Below are 21,396 nucleotides of genomic sequence, written 5' to 3'. Positions count from 1 at the left end.
CTCCTTCCGTCCCTAGGTGAGGCAGGGAGAGGAAGCCCCCCACCGTCCCCCTTGAGAAAGGCTTCAAGGGAGGAGAGGACAGAGCCTAGCAGTGTGGGGAGGGGCCCATAGATGGGGTGTGACTGGGAAGGGGGAAATCTCTGGGTTCAGGAAGAGGCCTCGGGGAATCTCTCATCCCCTTCCCTTAGGCTGACCGCTTGGGGCTTTCAGGCACAGAGCTCAGGGAGCCCTCCAGCCTCCCTTCCTTGCTTTCATTCAGTTCTCCTAAGCTCTGCATTTTGCAAAACCCAACCCTTCCCCTGCGGGCCTGTGGTTTCCTGTGGGTCTGGGGTCCTGCCTGACTTGGCAATGGGACTGTGGGCAGTGGGGACAGGAGGAGGTGGTGTAAGCCCTTTGTTTGCCTGCTCATGCTGGGGCTGCCCCCCCCAAACACACCTCATCCCCTGAGTCAGCCCCCGCCTGGCAGGGAGGGGCGGGGTTACTGATTCAGTTAATAGCGCCTGCCTAAAGCCCCCACAAGGACAGCTGCACCTAGACACCGCCACCCTCACCATGAGCCCCAGGCAGCCCCTGGTCCTGGCGCTCCTGGTGCTGGGCTGCTGCAACGCCGCTCCCAGACCACGCAAGCCCACCGTTGTCGTCTTCCCAGGAGATGTGCGAACTAATCTCACTGACAGGCAGCTGGCAGAGGTAGGCTAATACCCCTGCATGTAGTTAGGGAGGGCTGGCCAGGAGTCTCAGGGAGGGCGTGAGGCTTCAGAGGAGATTCTATCGGGCAAGTTGAGGGTGATGGTCATGCCTGGAGGACAGAGGTATCTGGGATCAGGCCCTCAGGGGTCCTGTGGAGGCTCTGGACGGGTGATGGCCAGGAATGGCTAATAAGGGTTTCCTAGGTGGGTAATGGGACATGATGGGGGTGATGATGCTTTGGAGGGTTCTGGAGTGGGGTGAACAGGGGTAAAGGCTAGGAGGCCCTGAGGTAGGCTGGGCCAGGGGCATACAGGGGTGGGAAGGAGATGAGGATGTCTACAGGGGAGGGAGTTAGTGGGTGGGCATAAGCACTGGTATCCAGGGTACCAAGTCCTGGAGAGCTGATAGTCCCCGAGTGCCTGGAGGATGGAATCCTGGCCCGTTAGGGCCGGGTAAGAGTCAGGGCTCTGGAGTATCTCTGCCCTTCCATCCACAGGAATATCTGTATCGCTATGGCTATACTCATGTGGCGGAGATAAGCGACGACCAGCAGTCCCTGAGTCGGGGACTGCGGCTTCTCCAGAGGCGCCTGGCTCTGCCTGAGACTGGCGAACTGGACAGAACCACCCTGGAGGCCATACGAACCCCCCGCTGCGGCGTCCCAGACCTGGGCAAATTCCAGACCTTTGAGGGTGACCTCAAGTGGCATCACCACAACATCACGTACTGGTGCGCGGCAGGGCCCCAGAGAAGGTGGGGGAGGGGGACGGGAGGGCCAGACCCCAGGCCAGCGGCGGCGAATTCGTCCCTCAGACAGACCCCTAGGTTTCGATGTGCAGCCTGGGGCAGGTGGCTCCGCCTCTGAGCCCTCTGTTTTCCCTTCAGGGAAGTGGGCCTGGCAATCTGAGTCTTCCTGCTAGGGCCCCTGTGAGTGTCCCAAGAGAAAAATGCGTCTGAAAGTACCTTGTAGGTGAAAATGTGGAACGCAGGGAACATCGTGCTTGCTGAAGTCGCTGAGACACCGGGTGTCGCTACCGCCCTGGCTCCGGACTCACTTCGGACCTCTACCCTCTCGCCTTTCACCTGTAGGATCCAGAACTACTCGGAAGACTTGCCGCGCGACGTGATCGACGACGCCTTTGCCCGCGCCTTCGCGGCCTGGAGCGCAGTGACGCCGCTCACCTTCACGCGCGTGTATGGCCTCGAGGCAGACATCGTCATCCAGTTTGGTGTCAGGGGTGAGAAAGCGAGAAGGGGGAGGCCGGGAGGGTCTCGGACGGGGACAGCGGAGGGAGGGCCACGGAGAGAGGAGAGCGGGCACTGGACGCCGCTTGGTCTCGCCTGTCCCTGCAGCCCTGGCCGCCTCTGGCTTTATGCGCCCCCTCCTGCCCGACACGGCGCAGCGCGGGGACGCAGGGCTCGGACAGCTGCTGTAGGCGGGACCTCAGCCCACGCTCAGGGCAGCGCACGGTCTGCACGACTGCTCTCGGCCAACCCCTCCTCCTGCACCTGCTTCTCTAGAGCACGGAGATGGGTACCCCTTCGATGGGAAAGACGGGCTCCTGGCACACGCCTTTCCTCCCGGCCCAGGCATTCAGGGAGACGCCCACTTCGACGATGAGGAATTGTGGTCTCTGGGCAAGGGCGTAGGTGAGAGCCCGAGCCGCCCCGGTTCGCATTCCCTTCTCTTCTCACGCCCATCGCCAGCCGCCCTGACCCGGTGCCCCTTCTCCTGCAGTGGTTCCCACCTACTTCGGAAACGCAGGTGGCGCCGCCTGCCACTTCCCTTTCACCTTCGAGGGCCGCTCCTACTCGGCCTGCACCACGGACGGCCGCTCCGACGACATGCTCTGGTGCAGCACCACCGCCGACTACGACACCGACCGCCGGTTCGGCTTCTGCCCCAGCGAGAGTGAGTGCGGGGTCGCGACGGGGGTGAGGGGCTCCCACCACCCTCGAGGGTCCTAGGTTTTAATCCCGGCTCGGCCACTAGCGCTGTGTGGCCTGCAAGTGACCCTCCTGTTTTCTGGGCCCAGTTTCTCATCTGTGAAACGGGGAGAGGAGGAATGGAGCACAACCGATGGTCTCTGGGTCGATAAACTCGTGACATCCTCCCCCCGCCCCCCGTCCTCCCCTCCCCGTAATTGTATGGGCTTCCTCAGGACTCTACACCCAGGACGGCAACGGAGGAGGCAAGCCCTGCGTGTTTCCGTTCACCTTCGAGGGCCGCTCCTACTCCGCCTGCACCACCGAGGGTCGCTCAGACGGCTACCGCTGGTGCGCCACTACGGCCAACTACGACCAGGACAAGCTCTATGGGTTCTGCCCAACCCGAGGTACCTCTGCCCCGCCTGCCAGACTCAGCCTCGCCCCTCGTTCCGCACTGGTCCCCGAAACGTGGCTCCCCCACCCGTCAGCGTGTCTCTCCACTCTTCGTTGGTCCTCAGGATCACCGTGTCTCCGCCCGCGATCACGGCCCCTCCCCCTGACTTCCACTTGCCCCCGCCCCGCCGCATCCCTGTGCCTTGGCCTTTCGGCGCAGACAGCTTCCTCTCCCTTAGTCTCAGGTCCCCAGGCCCTGCCCACCAGCCTAGCCGGGTCTCAGCTGTGCCCCCAGCACCCTAGGCTTTTATAAAAAGGACACCAGGGGGCGCGCCCGGGTTACTCAGTCGGCTGAGCAGCCGACTTCATTTTGTCTCAGGTCATGATCCCAGGGTCATGGGATGGAACCCCATGGCCTCCAAGCCCCAGCTGGGCATGGAGCTTGCTTAAGATTCACTCTCTCTCTCACACTCGCTCTCCCACCCCCTCTGCCCCTCCCCCACTCGTGCGCGCGCGCGTTCTCTCTCTCTCTCTCTCTCTCTCTCTCATAAATAAATTAGTAAGTAAATAAATAAAATAGGACACCAGGATTATCTAGCTCCTGTTCCACCAGCCTCTGGCCCCTTATTGGGCCCACTCAGCTGGTTCACCCAGCACCCTTTGTCTCTCCAGCTGACTCTACAGTGACCGGTGGCAACTCCGCTGGGGAGCTGTGTGTCTTTCCCTTCATCTTCCTGGGCAAGGAGTACTCAACATGCACCAGGGAGGGCCGCGGAGATGGGCACCTCTGGTGCGCCACCACCTCGAACTTCGACAGAGACAAGAAGTGGGGCTTCTGCCCGGACCAAGGTGGTCAGGGTTCCAAGGTTGGGGGCAGCAGTGTTGGGGGAGGGATGGCCAGGGCTGGGAGCTCGGCTGGGCTCACATCTCAAGGTCCCTTTTCCCTCCAGGATACAGCTTGTTCCTTGTGGCAGCCCATGAATTCGGCCATGCTCTGGGTTTAGATCACTCATCGGTGCCAGAGGCACTCATGTACCCCATGTACAGCTTCACGGAGGGCCCCCCCCTGCATGAGGACGACGTGAAAGGCATCCAGCATCTGTACGGTGAGGTTATTGGGCAGGGATGGAAGCAAGGGCGGTGCCTTTGCTCTTGTACCGAGAATGGGGAAATGGGGATCAGCGAAGTGGGGACCCCTCAACATTTATCTGCGGAAGAGCCTGGGGTCAGTGGGTCCAATTGCTGTCGGGTCAGTGCTTGGAGAAGATGATAAAGAGCCCAGATTCTAGAGTGAGACAGATGTGGTTTCAAAAGCCAGTGCAGCCACTTCCAGGCTAGGTGACCTGTGGTACGTGACTTCACCCCTCAATTTTCTCACCTGTGAAATGGGGCTAATTATGTTACCTGCCTCATTGGGTTGTGAAGAGGTTTAAGTGAGTTCCAGTATTGTCTGACATATAGTAAGCACCGTGTAAGTGTTTAATATTTGTATTGTTATCATCACTATGATCATTAGTATTATTCCCTCATTTTAAAAATGGGAATATTAAAGAATCTATTTGATTTTTTTATTAAGTCAAATGAGCTAATGTAATTTTATAAAGCTCTTAGCACTAAGTTTGCCACTCGGTTTGAGTGCTCAAAACCCAGTTCTTTCCCACTAGCCTGGAGAGGGGGAGAGCTCCTCCATGTCTTGTGTTCATAGGGCCTGGCCCGGACCTGACATAGCCCAGGGATTAGATAAGCATGATCGGAATGGAAGGTGAATATATGAAAAAAAAAGCCAGCCTGTGATTGGGGGAAGGTAGGCTCCAACATCTAGAGTGAAGACAGTGAGTGCCAGGGGCCTCACTGATGCGTTTTGGGGAACATACGTTCCACCAGCCCAGGTGTATGTAGCAATAGAAGGTCTCATCCAGCGTCTCTCTTTAGGTCCTCGCCCTGAACCTGAACCACGGCCTCCAACCACCACCACACCTGAATCCCAGCCCACGGTCTGCACTACGGGGCCTCCCACCACCCGCCCCCCAGAGCGCCCCACTGCTGGCCCCACAGGCCCCCCTTCAGCTGGCCCCACGGGTCCCCCCACTGCTGGCCCTTCTGAGGCCCCTACAGTGTCTTTGGATCCAGCAGAAGATGTGTGCAACGTGAACATTTTCGACGCTGTTGCGGAGATCGGGAATCTTCTGCATTTCTTCAAGGATGGGTGAGGGGGCAGGGATATGTGGCTGAGGGAGGGGACTCAGAGGAGGGCCCTGCCTGTTCCTCTCCACCCACTGGCCTTCGGTTCAAAGTTCAGTGGCCCGCTGGTCCCTTCTCTCATTCCCAGGAAGTACTGGCAGTTCTCTGAGAACCCAGGACGCCGGGTGCGGGGCCCCTTCCTTATCACCAACAAGTGGCCTGCGTTGCCCCGCAAGCTGGACTCCGCCTTTGAGGACCCGCTGACCAAGAAGACTTTCTTCTTCTCTGGTTAGTTTCCTCCTTTCTCCTCCCCCGCCCCCGCCCTCCTCATCCTTGCGGATCTAGGAAGACCCGCAGATCGAGTAAAATCCGTGAAACGTTTCATGCGGATTAGGAACAGGCGCCCCCTTCTGGCGGGTGCAATTGAGCAGCTCTTCACCGTCCTCGTGCACCGTCCGACGACGGAGCGGTGGGTTCTGCTCCTTGGGCACCCAGATTGCCGGCAGGTCGAGCGCGGAAAGGTCTCGCTGGGTTCTTCCTCTTGACATTCAAGGACAATGTGTGGCCACTCCCTGCCCCCACACCGATGTGGCTCTCCTCCCCCGCAGGGCGCCAGGTTTGGGTGTACACAGGAGCGTCGGTGCTCGGCCCGAGGCGTCTGGACAAGCTGGGCCTGGGCCCGGAGGTGGCCCAAATCACTGGGGCCCTCCCGCGCAGCGGGGGTAAGGTGCTGCTCTTCAGCAGGCAGCGCTTCTGGAGGTGAGAGTCTCGGCGACCGCCGGCAGGGGGACCCCGGGCGCCTTCCGCCCGCCCTCCGGCTCAGCACCTGTCTCTTCACCGCCTTCCTGCAGGTTCGACGTGAAGACGCAGACCGTGGATCCCAAGAGCGCCGGCCAGGTGGAGCAGATATTCCCCGGCGTGCCCTTGAACACGCACGACATCTTTCAGTACCAAGGTGAGGGCTGCTGATGGGGGTCAGGTCCCTCCCCGGGACACTTCCCACACTTGCCTGCCTCAGTGATTAGTCAAATTCTGAGGGAGAAAAAAAAAAAATCCCCTGGAGATTGAGGCAAATGCTCCAGCACAGGTACATTCCCCATAGAGGCAGGGACCTTTCCCAGATCATAAAGGGACACAGAATTAGAACCCAGATTTCCTACCCACCCCACCCCCCAGCTGGAAGTTTACCGCCTCCTCCCCCCCCCCCCCCCCCCCCCCAGTACAGAACAGTGGTTTGCATGGAGGCTCATTCCTCTATTAGACAATACTTATCAAGTGTTATAATATGCCAGGCATTGAGTTGACGCTGGAGATACAGTGATAAAAAGGCACTTCATTACTCTGCGTCTTTGGGCCAGTCACTGCTGCTCACAGAACCTGTTTCCTCGTCTGTAAAATGGTGACGCTAGCTGGGGTTTTCCTTGTCTTTCGCACCGCTCACATGCAATCAACTGACAAGTTCTGTTGACTCCATTACCAGAATGTTCACTTCTCACCATCTCCCTTGCAAACACCCTGGTTCAAGCCATACTGGTTGTTCAGTACCATTACGATATTCTCTAGGAGTAGGGAGTGGTTAGGAGTAGAGGGCCATGGTCTTGCGGGGAGACTCCAGACCCATTCCAAGGTAAAAACAAACAAACAAAAGAAAACTATGGGGATCCGATCTGCTCCTCAGACCCTCCTAACACTCTCCTGTCATTTCCTCGGCTCCACACCACCCACACCGGCCTCTGGCTGCTCCAAACACAGCAAAGTCAAGGTCACACCGAGCTTAGGGCCTCTGTGCCAGCTGGTCCCTCTGCCTGGAGGTTTTCCCTCAGACTGTCACTGGGCTGCCTCCCTTTTGCCCTTCGGGTCTCAGTACTTAGGCTACCTTTTCAAAGAGGCCGTCTCTGACCCTCGTTCTGTATTCACTGACTTGCTTTTATTTCCTTCATAGCTTTCTACGTTGCCACAGCCTCATTTATTAAGTGTTTGCTTGTTAATCGTCTCTCTTACCCCACTAGAGTGTAAACAGCAGCAGAACTGAGATCATGCCTGCATTTTTTCTCTCTGCTGTATAACAGTGCTTAGCGCTATAAATATTTGATGAAATGAATGAATGAATGAATGAACGTTGAGTGAATTGTTCTGAGCACGTGCTGTGTGCCAGGCTCTGTGGCGGTGCTTTGGACATGGAGGTTTTCTGCCCTCCGGCATCTCTGTGGGGGAGATGGAGGCATCGTATGAAAGATCTAGAAAGGGCAAGAGGGACGATTGTAGAGATCTTGCTCCTGTCTCTGTGTGTGTTTGTGGGAGGGTTGGAATCACCCCTCTTGGGCTTGTCTTTCCCCTGCAGAGAAAGCTTACTTCTGCCAGGACCGCTTCTATTGGCGTGTGAGTTCTCGGAATGAGGTGAACCAGGTGGACCAGGTGGGCTACGTGACCTTTGACCTCCTGCAGTGCCCCGAGGATTAGGGGTTCCCATCCTGCTTCAGCACTGCAGAGTGGGTCCTCTGGGGACCATCCCAATGGGGAAGGAGCCAGTTTGCCGGATACAAACTGGTGGGTCTGTTCTGGAGGACAAGGAGGAGGCGAGGTGGGCTGGGCCCCTCTCTTCCCACCCTCCTCTTTTGTGGGAATGTTTTTAATAAACTTGAATTCTTTAACCTTGAGGAGCAGATTTCTTTACGTATGTATGCGTGCATGTGTGTATGTAACTGATGGGGCGCCTCCTGTGTGCCAGGTAGTGTTTTAAGCACTTCATAAATATTAACATTCATCCTTCCTATTAGGAAGATATAATGTGATTACTCCTATTTTACAGCTGGGGAAATGGCCAACCTATTATTCATTCATCAAACATTTATTGAGCCCCTGCATGGAGCCAGGCTGTGTGCCGGGCCCTGGGGAAGGAGAGATGAGTTGGACTATGTTTCTCTCCTCAAGGACCTCTCAGGGTCCTCCAGCGGCAGGTCCATGAGTGCCCTCAGGACTTGCTTAAAATGCAGACTCCAGGCTCTGTCCCCAGAGAGTCCCACTCAGTTACCAGGATGATTCTTTGCGGGGTGGGGGTGGGATCACCCTTGGAGAGTGTGCGACGTGTGGTCCTCTATTCCAGAATAATGGTGCCTCTCTGTGATTCTGTATGTTGTGGCTGAAGGCGGGGAACGTTCCTCAGCCAAGGTGACGTCTGAACTTGAACTGAATCTGGAAGCTTGAGCAAGAGTTTCTTCCCGTGCAGGTAGAACTGTCCTCTTACAGGGTAATCTACCACAAACCATTACACCTAAAAATGGGCCTACTCTAACTCTCACACACGTGTGCACGAAACGGCAGATAGAAGGACATTGCAGCATGGTCCCAGTAGTGAGAACCTGGCAAAACCTCAGTGTGCCGAGGTCAGGCGGGGGATAAGTGAAATATGGATCACAGACATGATGGTGGTATTCACCCCGGGCACACTGACTCTGCCAGATAAGGTTCCATATGCTCGATGTGTGTCGACAGAGCTAATCCTTAAAACAACCCTAGCAGACAGGTACTACCCTTACCTTATAGGTATTATTGCCCGTCCCCCTCCCCCCGTTGTACAAATGAAGAAACTGAGGCACACAGAATTACACAACCCACCTGAAGTCCCAGAGCCAGTGGGCGGCCACAGTGGGATGTGACTGTAGGCTCTTGGGGCAAATGCTGGGAGAGGAGAAAAAGTGGGGGGGCGTTTGGGGGAAGTACAAATGGCTCAGAACTCTTGTGTGTGGTTTTAGGGGGTAGACGAGAGGGGAGCAGAGAGGATTCTGGAACGGTTGAGGTAGGAACGTTGGTCTGGACTAGATGAGAGAAGGTCGGAGTGCCAGGCTGAGGATGCCACAGGACAGAGAGGGACTGAACTGAAGGGTTGGGGCAGGTGAGTGGAGGCGATGGGCTTGTTCAGATTGGATTGCCTTCCGAACTTGGGCCCAAGTGGCAGCGTCCTCCTGAGATTCCTTTGGGTGGACTCACACCCACCTCATCCATTTTTTTTAAGATTTTATTTTTCAATAGTCTCTATACCCAACGTGGGGCTTGAACTTACAACCCTGAAATCAAGCGTTGTATCTTCTATCGACTGGGCCAGCCAGGCGCCCCCTCACCTCATCCATTTCTTACTGAGAAATGACCCATTCCCATGGGCATACAGACATTCCCTCAGAAGGCTTGTTTAAAGCCCCTCTGAACCTCTCTCTCTCTCTCTCTCTCTCTCTCAATACAGTTCCATTTCTCTACCTCTCGCCCCCACCCACAGTAAAACTTCCCCAAGTACAGTCTCCACTCACAGTCTCCACTTCCTCAATTTCCATTCCCTCTGCCACCCTTTCCAGCCTGACTCGCACACCTCTGAAATCTTTCCTTTCAAAGCCACCTATGCGTTTCCTGTAGCCAGGTGCCACGGGCACTCTGTGCTCATCCTACGCATCTCTCAGCTCGTTCGACACAGTTGGTAATGCCCTTGTTCCTGAAATTTTTCTTCACTCAATTTCTGGGTCACCCCTTCCTGGCTCTCCTCCCAACCTCACTGGTGGATTTTCCTCTTTGTGACCTCTAGATGACAGCACGCCCCTGCACTCAATCCTTGGACTTCTCTGTGTACACTCATTGCCTGTGATCTCGCCCAGCCCTACAGCTTTGTATCTCTCTCCTAAAGACTCTCAAGTTTATATCCCTAGCTTTAACCTCTACCCTGAACTCCAGATTCCTATGTTCAAGGGCTGACTCCGCATGCTCCTTAGGTGCCTGACAGTCTTCTCAACCTAACGGGTCCAACTGAACTCTTTGGCTCCACCTTCTGAACATGCCTCTGTGTTAGTCATCACTACCTTGATAAAGACATCACCTGCTTTCAGGTCGGTCCTAAAATCTAGGTATCTGTTAAACTCCTCATTCTAGTAAGTTTCTCAGCCCGGGCACTCTTGACATTTGGGGTCAGATTTTTTTTTTTTTTTTTGGGATTATGGGGAACGCTATAGGCTGTTTGGTGTCTTCCTCCAGGAGGTCGTGGGATCGTGGACAGATGGCAGACCCACTCAGGGTCAGTCCACATCTCCCCACCTCATGTCCCAATGTGGGGGTGTGGAGATGTGATGTGCAGGGAGGAGATGGGGAGCGTGTGGCCGACTTAGGGCAAGCCTGGATGCCACAAGGGGCATCTACCCACTTGATGTTCAGTAACACCCCTCTCCAGTTGTGACGATCAAACATGTCTCTGAACATTGCAGGCGTTCCTTAATGGGCAACACTACCATGTTGAGAACCATGGCTCTAATACAGTAAACATACGGACAAGTCCACGTGTCATAAGGGTACATTTCAATATACACTTTCACATACTGAACACAACTGTGTAACAGACATCCAGATCAAGAAACAAAACGTCAGCAGCACCGCGCGAGCCCCTGTCATTCCCCCTTGCCATCGCTACTCCTCCACACCAAGGGTTACCACCATTGTTCTACGAGCTTACATAGAGTTTGACTAGTTCTTACTTTATTTAAATAGTGTTTTGTGGTATGTACTCTTGTGTCTGGCTTCTTATGCTCAAGGTTACATTTGCGATCATTCGTCTATATTGTTTGTGAATTATAGGTTGTTCATTCACGCTGCTGTATGGTTTTCTACCATAAGGATGTTGTGCTATGTTTTTTATCCATTTATTTTTTTATTTGCCCATTTTATTTATCCGTTTTATGGTTACTGGACATTTCGTTAATAGCCCAATTTGAGGCTCTTAGGAATAATGCCACTATAAACGTTCTTGTAAATGTCTTTTGGTGACCAGGGGCAGCCATTTCTTTGGGGCATTACTTAGTTTACCTAGTACAGCGATTAATGATGCAATTAGAAATGTGTCGAGAAATTGCATAACGAGAAGTAAGATATTGTGTATTCAAATGTGTTAAATCTTACTTATTCATACAAGTGCTTTGCCAGGGCACATACTTGGGGGTAGAATTGCTGGGAAGATAGGTATGCGCGTGTTCCGCTTTAGGATGTATGGCCAAACAATTTCCCAAAGTGGTTCTGCTCATCTGTACTCTCACCAGTGATCCATAACAGTTTCCGTCCATGCAACGTCCCAGGCAACGTCCAATTCAGCAACGGGGTCTGTAGGTTTTATTTCCAAAACGTATCTTGAATAGGATACGTGCCACCACTCTAGCGAGGCTTTCATCGCCTCTCACGTGGGGGTCTGCAGGAGCCTCCGAACTGGACTCCCAGTTCCCACTCCTGCCCTTCTTTAGTTGAGTCTTTGGGCAACAGCCAGAGTGATCCTGTCAACGTAGAAGTCAGATCACATCATTCCTTTGCTCAAAAACTTCCAATGGCTTCTCTTGTAAATTACAAAGGAATCTGGGCTCCTCCCTTAAACTTTCAAGAGAACACAGGATCTGCCCTCCTCCCCTCCTTCATCTCCTATCACTCCAGCCTCCGTTCTATCTGTTCCAGACACGCTGGCTTTCTTGCTGCTCCCTGAATGGTTCAGGCTTATTTTCGGCCCAGGGTCTTTCCACTTTCTATCTTCTCTGCTGGAGCGCTCTTCCCCCAGATCTTTGCATAGCTGGTTCCTTCTCATCAGTGAGGTTTCAGCTCAAATATCACATCTTCTAAGGGATCTTCTTAGATCACCTTCTAAAGTAGTCCTTCCCCCTAGTCATTAACCCTGGGCACTATTTTTTTCTCCTTAACATGTACCATAATCTTAAATTATCTTGTCTATGCTTTTGCTCACTTACAATCTTTCTTCCCTCACTCCTCATTAGAATTCAGCCACATGATGGGCGCCTGGGTGGCTCAGTGGGGTAAGCCTCAGATTCTTGTTTTCCGCTCAGGTGATGATCTCGCGGTTTCGTGGGTTTGGGCCCTAGTTGGGCTCTGCGCTGGCAGCCCAGAGACTGCTTGGGGTTCTCTCTCTCCCTCTCTGACTCTCCCTTACGCGCGCTGTCTCTCTCTCTCTCTCAAAATAAATAAACTTAAAAAAAAAAAAAAAGAATTAAGCCACAAGAGGGCAGAAAGCCAGTCAATCTCAGTCTGTATCCCCAGTGCCTAGTACCGTTGCCTGAAACACAGGAAAGCTCTCAAGATGTGTTGAGTGAATGAATGAGTGAATAAAACCCAGGTGTTTAGGAGACCCCAGCAGAGGTGGGCCCGGGCTCCTGGAGCCACACACTGGGGCCCTCGGTGTAGGGACAGCTCTCAGCTGCGGGTGGGATCCTCAGGCGCTTCCCGGAACTGAGAGCCCATGGACTTGAAGCGAAATGGCTACATTCAGAGGCTCAGCACAGCGGGCACTAGGACCCTGCGCGGCGCCGCGCCCGGTGGGGGGCGGTGGACGGGGGGGAATCCGCTCTTTCTGTCTGCTGGAGCCGGGCTGCAGCCACTTGTGCGATCTGGGCCCGTACCGCCGCCGCCCGGCTCCTTTCCGCACCATGAGCCGCAGGTTCACTGTCACCTCACTGCCCTCCGCGGCGCCCGCCGGGACCCCTGACTTAGAGTCCCAACTGCATTCGGCAGCCGATCTCCGCCACCTCTCAGGGGAAGACGCCAAAGGTAGAGGCCGCAGGGGGCGGGGCCTGGCGGCGTGGGGGCGGGGCGAGAGAAGGGGCGGGGCCTAGGTGGGCGGGTCTTCTGTTGGAAGGGGCAGGGCCAGGGATTTGACAGTGGGGTGGTCTCAGCCTAGGGCCAGAGATGGGAGAGGAGCGGGGACCTAGAGGGGAGGGAAGGAGGCTGGATGGGAAATGGTGAGGAGAGGGGCCAGATTCGAGGTGGGCGGGGTCACAGGGAAGAGGGTGGGGCTATAGGCGAAGGGGCGGATCTTGCGTTGGAGGGACTAGAGTCCAAAGGGGGCTGAACTGGAGGGCACCAAAGGGGCGGGGTCATTTCGGGTAAGGGGCGGGACCGGAGAAGAGAAGGTGAAACCAGAGAAAGAGGAGGGCGGTATGATTAAGGGGTAGGTCCAGAGGCAATGGGAGGAAGCAGGATATTTCTGTTTGGGGGCAGAAAAGGGCGGGGCCAGAGGGAATGGGTTGTGCCAGGAGGATTGGGGTGGGGTCGAGGGCGGGAGGTAAAATGAGTCCGGGTCGCTGAGGCCGGTGCCGGCTAGGCAGGTGATTGGTGCCTGGAGGATCTTCCAATCCTCGGCTTCCCTGGAGGGGACAGCGCCTGGGGATCCCGGGAAGGAGATGGAAGAAAGAGAAGTTACTTTTGGGCCGTTAGATCTTGGGAGAATTCTGTGGGGTCTCCAGTCCCGACCCTTGGGGACCCATTTAAGTCCCTCTGCTCCAGCCCCAGAAGAGGGTTGGGTGGAACAAGCTCAGGCTAGATTGGGGGCGTCTTCTTCGAGGACCTATTGCTGTTGTCTGGTAATGGAAGTTACACCCAGGGTACAGAAGAGGAGAGGGGAAGGATCCTTCTAGCTATCAATGAAGAATTAGCACCCTGGATGCTCTCACAGCCTCCTCCCCAGGGGGCACTTGTCAGGGGTCCCCTTCCTGGCTCTGAGCCCCTCAGGTCTGGAAGAAACGCAGCGAATCGGCTTGGAGTGGCCCCAGCACGGGGAGGAGGAAGAGCCTCCCCGGGCCGCCAGGGGTCGCTGCTGAGCCGCAGGTGAGCTCACCAGGACTGCAGTAAAACTAAGCACCAACCACCCTGGAGGGGGCCCTTTAGGAGCTTCTTTAGCGAACCCCCTCGTTGTGTAGATGACCAAACGGAGGCCTGGATTTCCTCAGGGCTCCAGCCCCTGAACCAACCGCCTCCTGGACATGACCATTTGGATTTCTTGGGGTCCCTCCATTCTTCATATTTTCTGTCAACTGTCTGTAGCCTTTCTTATTTTCATGAATGTCCTTTCCATCCTTATAATTTTAAAAGTCAGAACTCCAGGAGCTATTCTCAATGCCTCCTTTTCTTTTCCCACCAGATCTAATTGGTCCTCACATCCTGCCTACCCCTCCCCCCCAACTGATCCTGAATCTGTCCCCATCTCTCTTCCTGTCACCATCACCCTGTACAAACCTCCATCATTTCTCCCAAGGCCTCAGCCACGGCCACAGCCTCCTCACTGGTCTGCCTGCCTCCAATCCTGTCCTAATCATCCTCCACACAAGCTCCCCATCGCTTTTAGGATAAAGGCCAAACCCATAGTCCATATTTGAACTCTTTTCCTCATTTGCTCCCGGGCATACCTGTCCGTGTTCATCTTCCCACCTCCATTAGCTGGGAAACTCCTACTCACTCTATGGGTTATGGCTCATTTAACCGCTCCTGAAAACCCCTTTCACTTTCCCTTGCTTCCAGGCAAAGGCAGTCATTCCTCTCCTGCCCACCCACTGTACCATTAGAGCACGTGTCCCAGTGGATGCAAGTTATTTACTTGTATGTCTCCTACAACTCAAAAGCAGCGACCATATCCTTTTATCTTTGTGTTCTGAGTTCCAAGCCCACAGCCTGGCACTTAGTAGGTGCTTAATGTTTATCAGACGAGAGGGGAGTGTCTGGAAGCTTCCGTTTCTCCTCCTCTTGCTCTCCTCTCCTCCCATTTCCCATCCCCTGGCCTGAGAATAAGATGGCCCTCTCTCTCATTCCAAGGTGATTGATCGGTCTTCCCATTCCCATTTCCAAGCTCCTGAATGTTGAAGTAAAATATGGCTCTCAGTTTCAGGTGTGCAGGTATGTGTGCAAACTGGATGTGAATCTGGAATGCTGTACGTTCGTGGCAGAGGTGGTGTGTGTGTGTGTGTCTTTGTGCGTCTTGAGGGAGGAGCATCCCACGCGAGCTCTGATGACCTGTGGGGCGGTCAGTGAGTCAGAGCTTATATGTGTCACTGTATTCCGGGGTGTTGATGGGCATGTTGATGTATTTCCGTGTTTGTCTGTGGAGTGGGTACCTGTGTGTATGAGATTATTAGAAGTTTCATCTTGGGAATGCTTTGGGTGACTTTTAACCTCTTTGGCCCCGAGACAGCGTCCAGCACCTCCTCCTTGCTAGGTTACTGCATGGGGAAGTAGAAAAGGACTCCGTAGGAGAACCCAAAATCTGGTGATATCTTTCCCACAGCTGTTCTCGTGTTCACCTCTGGCCCCAAGGAGATGTTTTCCCCACCTCTTCTCCTCACCCAGGCCCACGGGGACAGATGGCAGCATGTGGAAGGTAGAGTAGGGTTGGGAGACGCTTGGCAGGTCACTTGTGTACGAGCGTTGTCTTTAACTCTGGACCAAGCGAGTGGAGTTTGTCCCCGGAAGTGCCTCCTGCTGCCGGAGGATCAGCTATAGTGGGAACATAGCTTAGAGGGGTGACAGCAGCAAATCAGAGGCTGATCCTTGAATCCACCACTAACCCTCAGCTGCAGCCCCCATACCTCATTTGCCTCATTGGTACCATGGGGAGATTGACGGTGACTTGGCTGGCTAGAAGTGGACCCAGGGCCAGTTGTTACAACTCTGAACTATTTCCCCACCCTTTTATACCACTTCCCACTGTGCCTCAGTTTCTGGTGGAGGGAGACAGGGTACTGGAAAGAACCCTGGGCCCGGGTTAAGGCTAACGGGAGTTGAGATGTGTTCCCATGAGTGACAAGGAGCCGCCTTATGCTAGGGGGTAGACCACGGTACAGCCCATCCACACACTAGCTCAGCCTCTGTGCTGTGGCCTTGGGCACGTTGCTTCCCTGTCTGGGCCTCAACTTCCTCATCTGTAGTAAAAAAGATTTGAACAGGAAGCTATCTGAGGGTCATTCTAGCCCTAAAAATGCTAGGATTCTTTGATGATCTAGAAGGGTGAGGTTCTCTGCCTCTCCCATACCCAAACCTCATATTTCAGTCTCTCTATCTGTAAATTGGGAGGAATGACACTGAGTTATTGGTATAAATATATGATCCGGAGATCTCCAGCCTGTTCAGGTTGTTGTGCAGTCACCCCTTCCTCAAGCCAGGACTCAGAACCTTACAGCCCAGTACCTCAGCCCAAGGTGAGCCCTGGGAATCTCCATGGCAACAAACTGGTTATGAACGGGGCTGCAGTTGCCATGGTGACGGGCTGCTCTCTCTCTCTCTCTCTCTCTCTCTCTCTCATCCCCCTCATCTCCCCTCCCCTCTTCTCAATGAACCAGAGCGATCTGCTGGGCACCAGCTCTCCAGGTGGGGTGGGGGTGGGGGTGGTGGGTGCAGTGAGGAGGGGGTCCAGATTGAGAAAGAGGGAAGACGGGTTGAATCTGTAGGGGAATAGGGGGCTGTTGGGGTGCCATTGCCATGGTGACAGGGCTGCAGCCTGTTAATTAAGCCCCTGGTTGCCACGGAGACGATGGTGGTTGACGTGCTCTGCGGCGAGCCCTGTGTGTGTGGGGTGTGCTATGCGCTGGACTCATCAATTCACTGAGAGGGTTTTGGGTCTGGAGGACCGGCATGTAGTTTGGGGAGAGAAGAGTGAAAGAGGGAGTTCGGAGCCTTGGCTCCAGGAGGCCAAAGCTGGGGTGGGTGGCTTAGGTCATGGGGGTAATGATATGCAGATAAGGATGCACAGGGATTAAGCCATAAAGAGGAACGCTATGCCTGCCTCGTGTGGCAAGAAAATCCAGTCAGGTGGCTCCAGCTTCCTCCAAATGGCCTCCTATTCTGGTTCCCCGGATGGAGCCCTGGCCTAGAGGTCAGGGAGCTGGATTCTAGTCCCCAGTCTGCCACACGTTCACCCCATGAAGAAAATTTGTACCTTTCCGCTTCGAGGCTTTAATTTCCCCGTAAATGAGGGGTGGTCAAAAATAACTTATAAAGTCTCATCCAGTTCCCACATCCTGACACTCAGGCAGCTTCTGTGAAATTTGTTTCTCTGTGAGAAGCATAAGGTGGGGCGGGGGGCCTTGAACTTTAGAGCTTTCAAATTCAGAAACAGGACCCTTCCTAGCTCTAGCATCTTGTGTGGGTTTAATGAGAGCATCCCCTAGCCCTAGGGGAATCTTCCTAGGGCTCTGGGTGGAGATGAGATGCTAAGCTGACGGCCATGTTCCTGGGGCTCAGGGCTGAGGGTCACCTTACTGGTGACCTTACCGGCCAAGGCCAGGCTGGCAGTGCAGAAGATGCCTGCAATGTGTTTTCTCAAAGTCTCGTGGCAGAGGGTTGGCCTGAGGCCAGAATAGGTATCAGTCTCCTTCAGAGGCAGGGGGTGTGAACTGAAGGGGCAGGGTCTCCCCTTGGGTCTGTCTCCTTACTTGGTCTGGGCTCCATAGGAAGGGCTTCATGGCTTTAGTCTGAGATAAATGGAGTGGGCACTAAGAGGTTTCAGAGTGGGAAGAAGTCCCTTGGATTTATGTGGCCTCACCCTTTCATTTTGCAGATGGAGATACTAAAGCCCAGAAAGAGCAACTTAATTTTCCCCAGGGATACACAGAATTTGGGGGCAGACGGCAGGAGAACATCACTATCTCTTGAATCCCAGATGTCCTGTGAGATAGAAGCTCTGGTGAGGGTGGGCGGAGGGGGTATCCGGGGGAAGAGGTATCACTTCTGCCTTCACCTATACTCCCCTGGGATCTAGGTTCCTCCTGTGGGTGGGCTTAGTCCCTGAGTGGCCAGGGCTCTGGACCACAAACGAATGGAAACAGATCCAGGGTAACGTCCCAGATCTGAGATTGCTGGAGAAAAAAAATCTCAGCCTTTAATTTATTTCACAGTACTTCTCGGACAAACATGCTACACATTTTGCTATGTTACCTGTCCCTACAGAGTAGTGGAAAACCACGATGCTGCTGCTCGTGGTGGTGATGGTGGGGTGTGTATGTAGTGGAGTGTTTACGAATTCTTGAACACTGTTATCCACCTGCTGTCCTTTTAACCCCTGCCACCACGCCAAACCCATCTCACCTTTTTTGTGGTTTTCTCCCTGGGAAAGCCAAGAAAACCAATTCTTAGACCTTGTCTGAATAGCTAGCTCTCCATCCTAACAAGTCCTTCCAGCATCCACAAAACCCAGTGGCAGTGACACCTTATTGGTGGATCCCTCAGAAGCCCCTTTCTGTCAGCTGCCAAAAACTCTGATCAACCTGATCTGAAGCCACTGACAGATGTGTACAAGGACTCTGAACAGCAGGCCCTGTCCGTGACTCTGAAAAGCCGTGCCCTTGAATGGGGTCTCCAGTCATGTGGATGGCTTTTTAGGACCCTTGGAGATCTTTTGGGCCTACCTCCAGTTGCAAGGGGTACTTCAGTCCTGCACCTCTGAAGCCTGACCACAAGAGAAAGGAGACAGCTCATTTCAGACTGATCCCTGTTCCCTTTTTAGTAGCCAAGGATCGGAGACGGCTGAGCAGTTTGGTTCGAATGTATCTTTGTCCCTTCTATTGGAGGCAGGACCAATTTTAAAAGAAATTATGTTGAAGAAGACTCCTAAATTGGAATAAAGCAAACTGGATTTTAGACCGAATCCTGCCATTCACTGGCGTAGTGTCCATAGGCAGTAATTTCTCCTCTTTGGGCCTTAGCTTTTTTTTTTTTTTTTTTTTTTTCAGTCCATAAGGTGAAAGCTGTCTATTAGATAAGATGATTGATGTGATCCTCTCCAGCCCTGGGACTCTCCTGGAATTTAGAGGGCTAGTGCTGGGGGTTAGGGTGAGTCTGAAAATAATTTCCCCTTAACCTGCTCTCCCCTTTGGGTGTTTAGATCTTCTGGAGACACAAACGGTCCAAACCTGGGATGCTTCTTCCTGAGATGTCTCCACCACTGGCTCAGGTCTGGATTCTAGGGGTTGTGAGAGGTCCCAATCAAGCTTCTGGAGGACTGGTGTCAGGGGAGGGGGAGGAACACAGAGAGCATGCTGGCTCTGGAATCCTCAGAAAGCAATCCTGGATTAGGGGATTAGACACTCCTGCCCCAGGAGAAAATCTGGTCCCAAACCGACTGACGGCCTCATTCCTCCCTCCCCCACTCTGTCCCTGGCCTGCCTCCTACCAGTTTGCCCTCCCTGGAGGCTGTACCATCCTAGTGGGGAGTCCGAGATCCCTAGAACCTTACCGCTGCCTTCTCTCCTCCTCATCACATCTCGTTCCCAGGGTCATTCTGTAGTCAGAGGGTCCCTGCCTTGGACTCCTGGGATTTGTCTTGGGGGTGAGATGCTGGGATGCAGTCTAAACACAATGAGAGGGTTCACTGCAACGCCTCAGGTTCCACTCCTCCCATTTTAAGACAGAATGAGCCAGACAGCTCAGCCCAGTGACCCTGAACCCCTGGGGGCAGCACAGGGCTTCAACTAAGGGCTCTGGCCTCAACACACCCCAAGTTCCAACCTCTTGACCAGCGATTTGGGAAAGGGTCTGGTTCTCCACTCTTCTTCAGGGCTGGCCTCCCCAGCTCTGCAGGCAGGATCCCCAGAGACCCGTATTCCATGGCGCCCCACCCCCGCCGCATCAGTACTCCTCGCCTTCCCCCTAGGGGTCACCCCAGACCCCTAGCCAGGCAGCCGCTGCGGGGCCGCCTCCCCGCGGCCGCGACCTAGTTCCCTGCCGTTATTTTTAGGGCGCGGGATGGCACCTGCCCACGTGCCGGCCCCGCCTGCGCCGGGGAGTGGGGGGCGGGCGGAGCTGCGTCTGCTCGTGGGAGGCGAGGCCCCCGTCCCCCGCAGCACCCCCTCCATCCCACCCGTACGAGCCCCCAGTTTTCGTGCGAGGGGGCCTCCAGCCGCGCTCTGCCCTCCCCTCGTCTTCTCTTCTTCCTCCCTCTCGCGCTCCCCCCCAAAACCCCGCCAGTGGCTCACGCCTCCTGCATACGGGATGAGGTGAGCAGCGCCGCCGCTGAGAGGGGGCGCGCGCGGGTGTGAGCGTGTGTCCGTGTGCGAGTGTGTGTGCGCCGGGCGGGCGGGCACTGCAGCTTCTTCCTCCGTGGAGCGGAGAGCGAGAGAGAGCTAGAGCGAGCGAGCGAGCGGCGAAGGCGGGCAGAGGGGCGCGGGCGAGGCGGAGCAGCCATCCCCGGGCCCGGCGCCGCGCCGCCACCATGCTAAACAACCTGACGGACTGCGAGGACGGCGATGGGGGAGCCAACCCCGGTAAGCAGCGGCCCGGGGGCGGCGAGGGAGGGGGCGACGAGGAGAGGAGGCAGCTCTAGGGTTAGAGGCAGAGCGGGGGCCGCCTCCTTCAGAGAAGAGGCTGGGACTGACCTGGGCGGTGGGCGCCCACGGCGGCCTGGAGCCCTACTCCATTGGAATGCGCCAGGCGCTGTCCAAGGTGCTGGAATGCGCCGCGCCCGTGGCAGGGCTGGGGGCCGAGGGGGTTGCCAGTGCCCACGGTCCGGGGGCAGACGTGGGTTAGCTAAGCGGGGGAGGCGGTGGGAAGGGGATGGAAGAGCTAGAATGGGCTGACGTGGACCTCGACGGGCGGGAGGAAGGGTTCCTTTCCTCAAGAAGGGACCCCGGCGTCCTGGCGCAGAGCGTTGACCGGCGACGCGGGGAGGGGGTGGGGGGGGGTGCAGTCTGCTGCAGTCCCTCGCTCTGAGACTTTCAACTGAAAGGTGGGGGGAAGGTACCCATGGGGGGTTGGAACCATATGACAGCCCCCGTCCGGGCTGTGGTGTCTCCTTAAGGGGACACTTGGTGCAATCGGGGGCCCCCCTCCCCCAAAGCTGCCGGAGGTCCGACCTCAGACTGAAGCGTACCTCCTCCGGAGATTTTCAGCTCTACTTTGCGGAATCTCCCTCTCCCTCTCGCATACCCATGGGTTCCTATTCAGGACGGGAAGCAAGATCACCCTCCTTTCTTCCCTCTTTCCCCTTCCTCTCTCGGTACACTGGGATGGCAGTGAGGTTTCCAGGGCGGGGCAAGGGGGAGGTTTTCTAGTCTGCTCTGCTAGCTTCCCCAGCGAGGCCTCAGGAATGGGGTCCCAGCAGCTGAATCCCCGGCGCCGCCGCGGCGCGGACACTGCGGACGCGCTGCGGTGGGTGCGGAGACTCGCTAGGAGCTCGGGGGCTTGAAGCAGGTCCTTTCGCCGCTCCTGCTTTCTGCCGCCCTCCTCCACAGTTTCCCCGCTCTGAGGTCTTCGGGCCAGCCACCCCCTCGGGCTCCCAGGCCCCCCGCCGCCCCCCAGCGGTCTCAGCCATCCATCACGGCTGTCAGCCGCCCCCACCCCCCACCCTCCAGCGGCGCTGCGTCCCTTGCGCACTAACGCGCCTCCCGCTCCGGCTGTCTGCGCTCCGCGCTTTCAAACGGTCCC

The 21,396-nt window shown here is 55.4% G+C and overlaps 2 protein-coding genes across 5 annotated transcripts in view; both read left to right on the top strand.

The window, feature by feature from the left end:
* The first annotated feature begins 291 nt into the window (after nucleotides 1–291).
* Nucleotides 292–7,848, top strand: MMP9 (matrix metallopeptidase 9). The gene is made up of 13 exons (XM_043553817.1): nucleotides 292–690; nucleotides 1,187–1,419; nucleotides 1,780–1,928; nucleotides 2,212–2,340; nucleotides 2,429–2,602; nucleotides 2,853–3,026; nucleotides 3,685–3,861; nucleotides 3,963–4,118; nucleotides 4,945–5,218; nucleotides 5,342–5,481; nucleotides 5,802–5,952; nucleotides 6,045–6,148; nucleotides 7,535–7,848. Exons 1-13 carry the CDS (start codon nucleotides 553–555, stop codon nucleotides 7,651–7,653), a joined length of 2,118 nt encoding a protein of 705 aa, XP_043409752.1. The 5' UTR covers nucleotides 292–552; the 3' UTR covers nucleotides 7,654–7,848.
* Nucleotides 7,849–12,591: 4,743 nt separating this feature from the next.
* SLC12A5 (solute carrier family 12 member 5) overlaps nucleotides 12,592–21,396 on the top strand; it is a 36,602-nt gene continuing 27,797 nt past the window's right edge. For 2 of the 4 annotated variants that reach the window (XM_043553813.1, XM_043553811.1), the window contains exon 1: nucleotides 19,977–20,237. In XM_043553813.1, the coding sequence (XP_043409748.1) occupies nucleotides 20,220–20,237 (18 nt within the window). In that variant the 5' untranslated portion in view covers nucleotides 19,977–20,219. The other 2 variants (XM_043553810.1, XM_043553812.1) reach the window with 2 other exon arrangements.

This window comes from Prionailurus bengalensis, chromosome A3 (assembly GCF_016509475.1).
Source record: "Prionailurus bengalensis isolate Pbe53 chromosome A3, Fcat_Pben_1.1_paternal_pri, whole genome shotgun sequence".
In the NCBI taxonomy this organism is placed as follows: Eukaryota; Metazoa; Chordata; class Mammalia; order Carnivora; family Felidae; genus Prionailurus; species Prionailurus bengalensis.
The sequence above is the reverse complement of the archived record's forward strand: the minus strand, read 5'-3'. Positions and strand labels throughout refer to the sequence as shown.

Excerpts from the sequence above, each read along its gene's own strand:
- MMP9 (XM_043553817.1), top strand. The coding sequence starts at position 553 with ATGAGCCCCAGGCAGCCCCTGGTCCTGGCGCTCCTGGTGCTGGGCTGC. Across the intron at positions 5,219-5,341 it reads CTGCATTTCTTCAAGGATGG|GAAGTACTGGCAGTTCTCTG; the intron begins GTGAGGGGGCAG and ends TCTCATTCCCAG. Across the intron at positions 5,482-5,801 it reads GAAGACTTTCTTCTTCTCTG|GGCGCCAGGTTTGGGTGTAC; the intron begins GTTAGTTTCCTC and ends CCTCCCCCGCAG.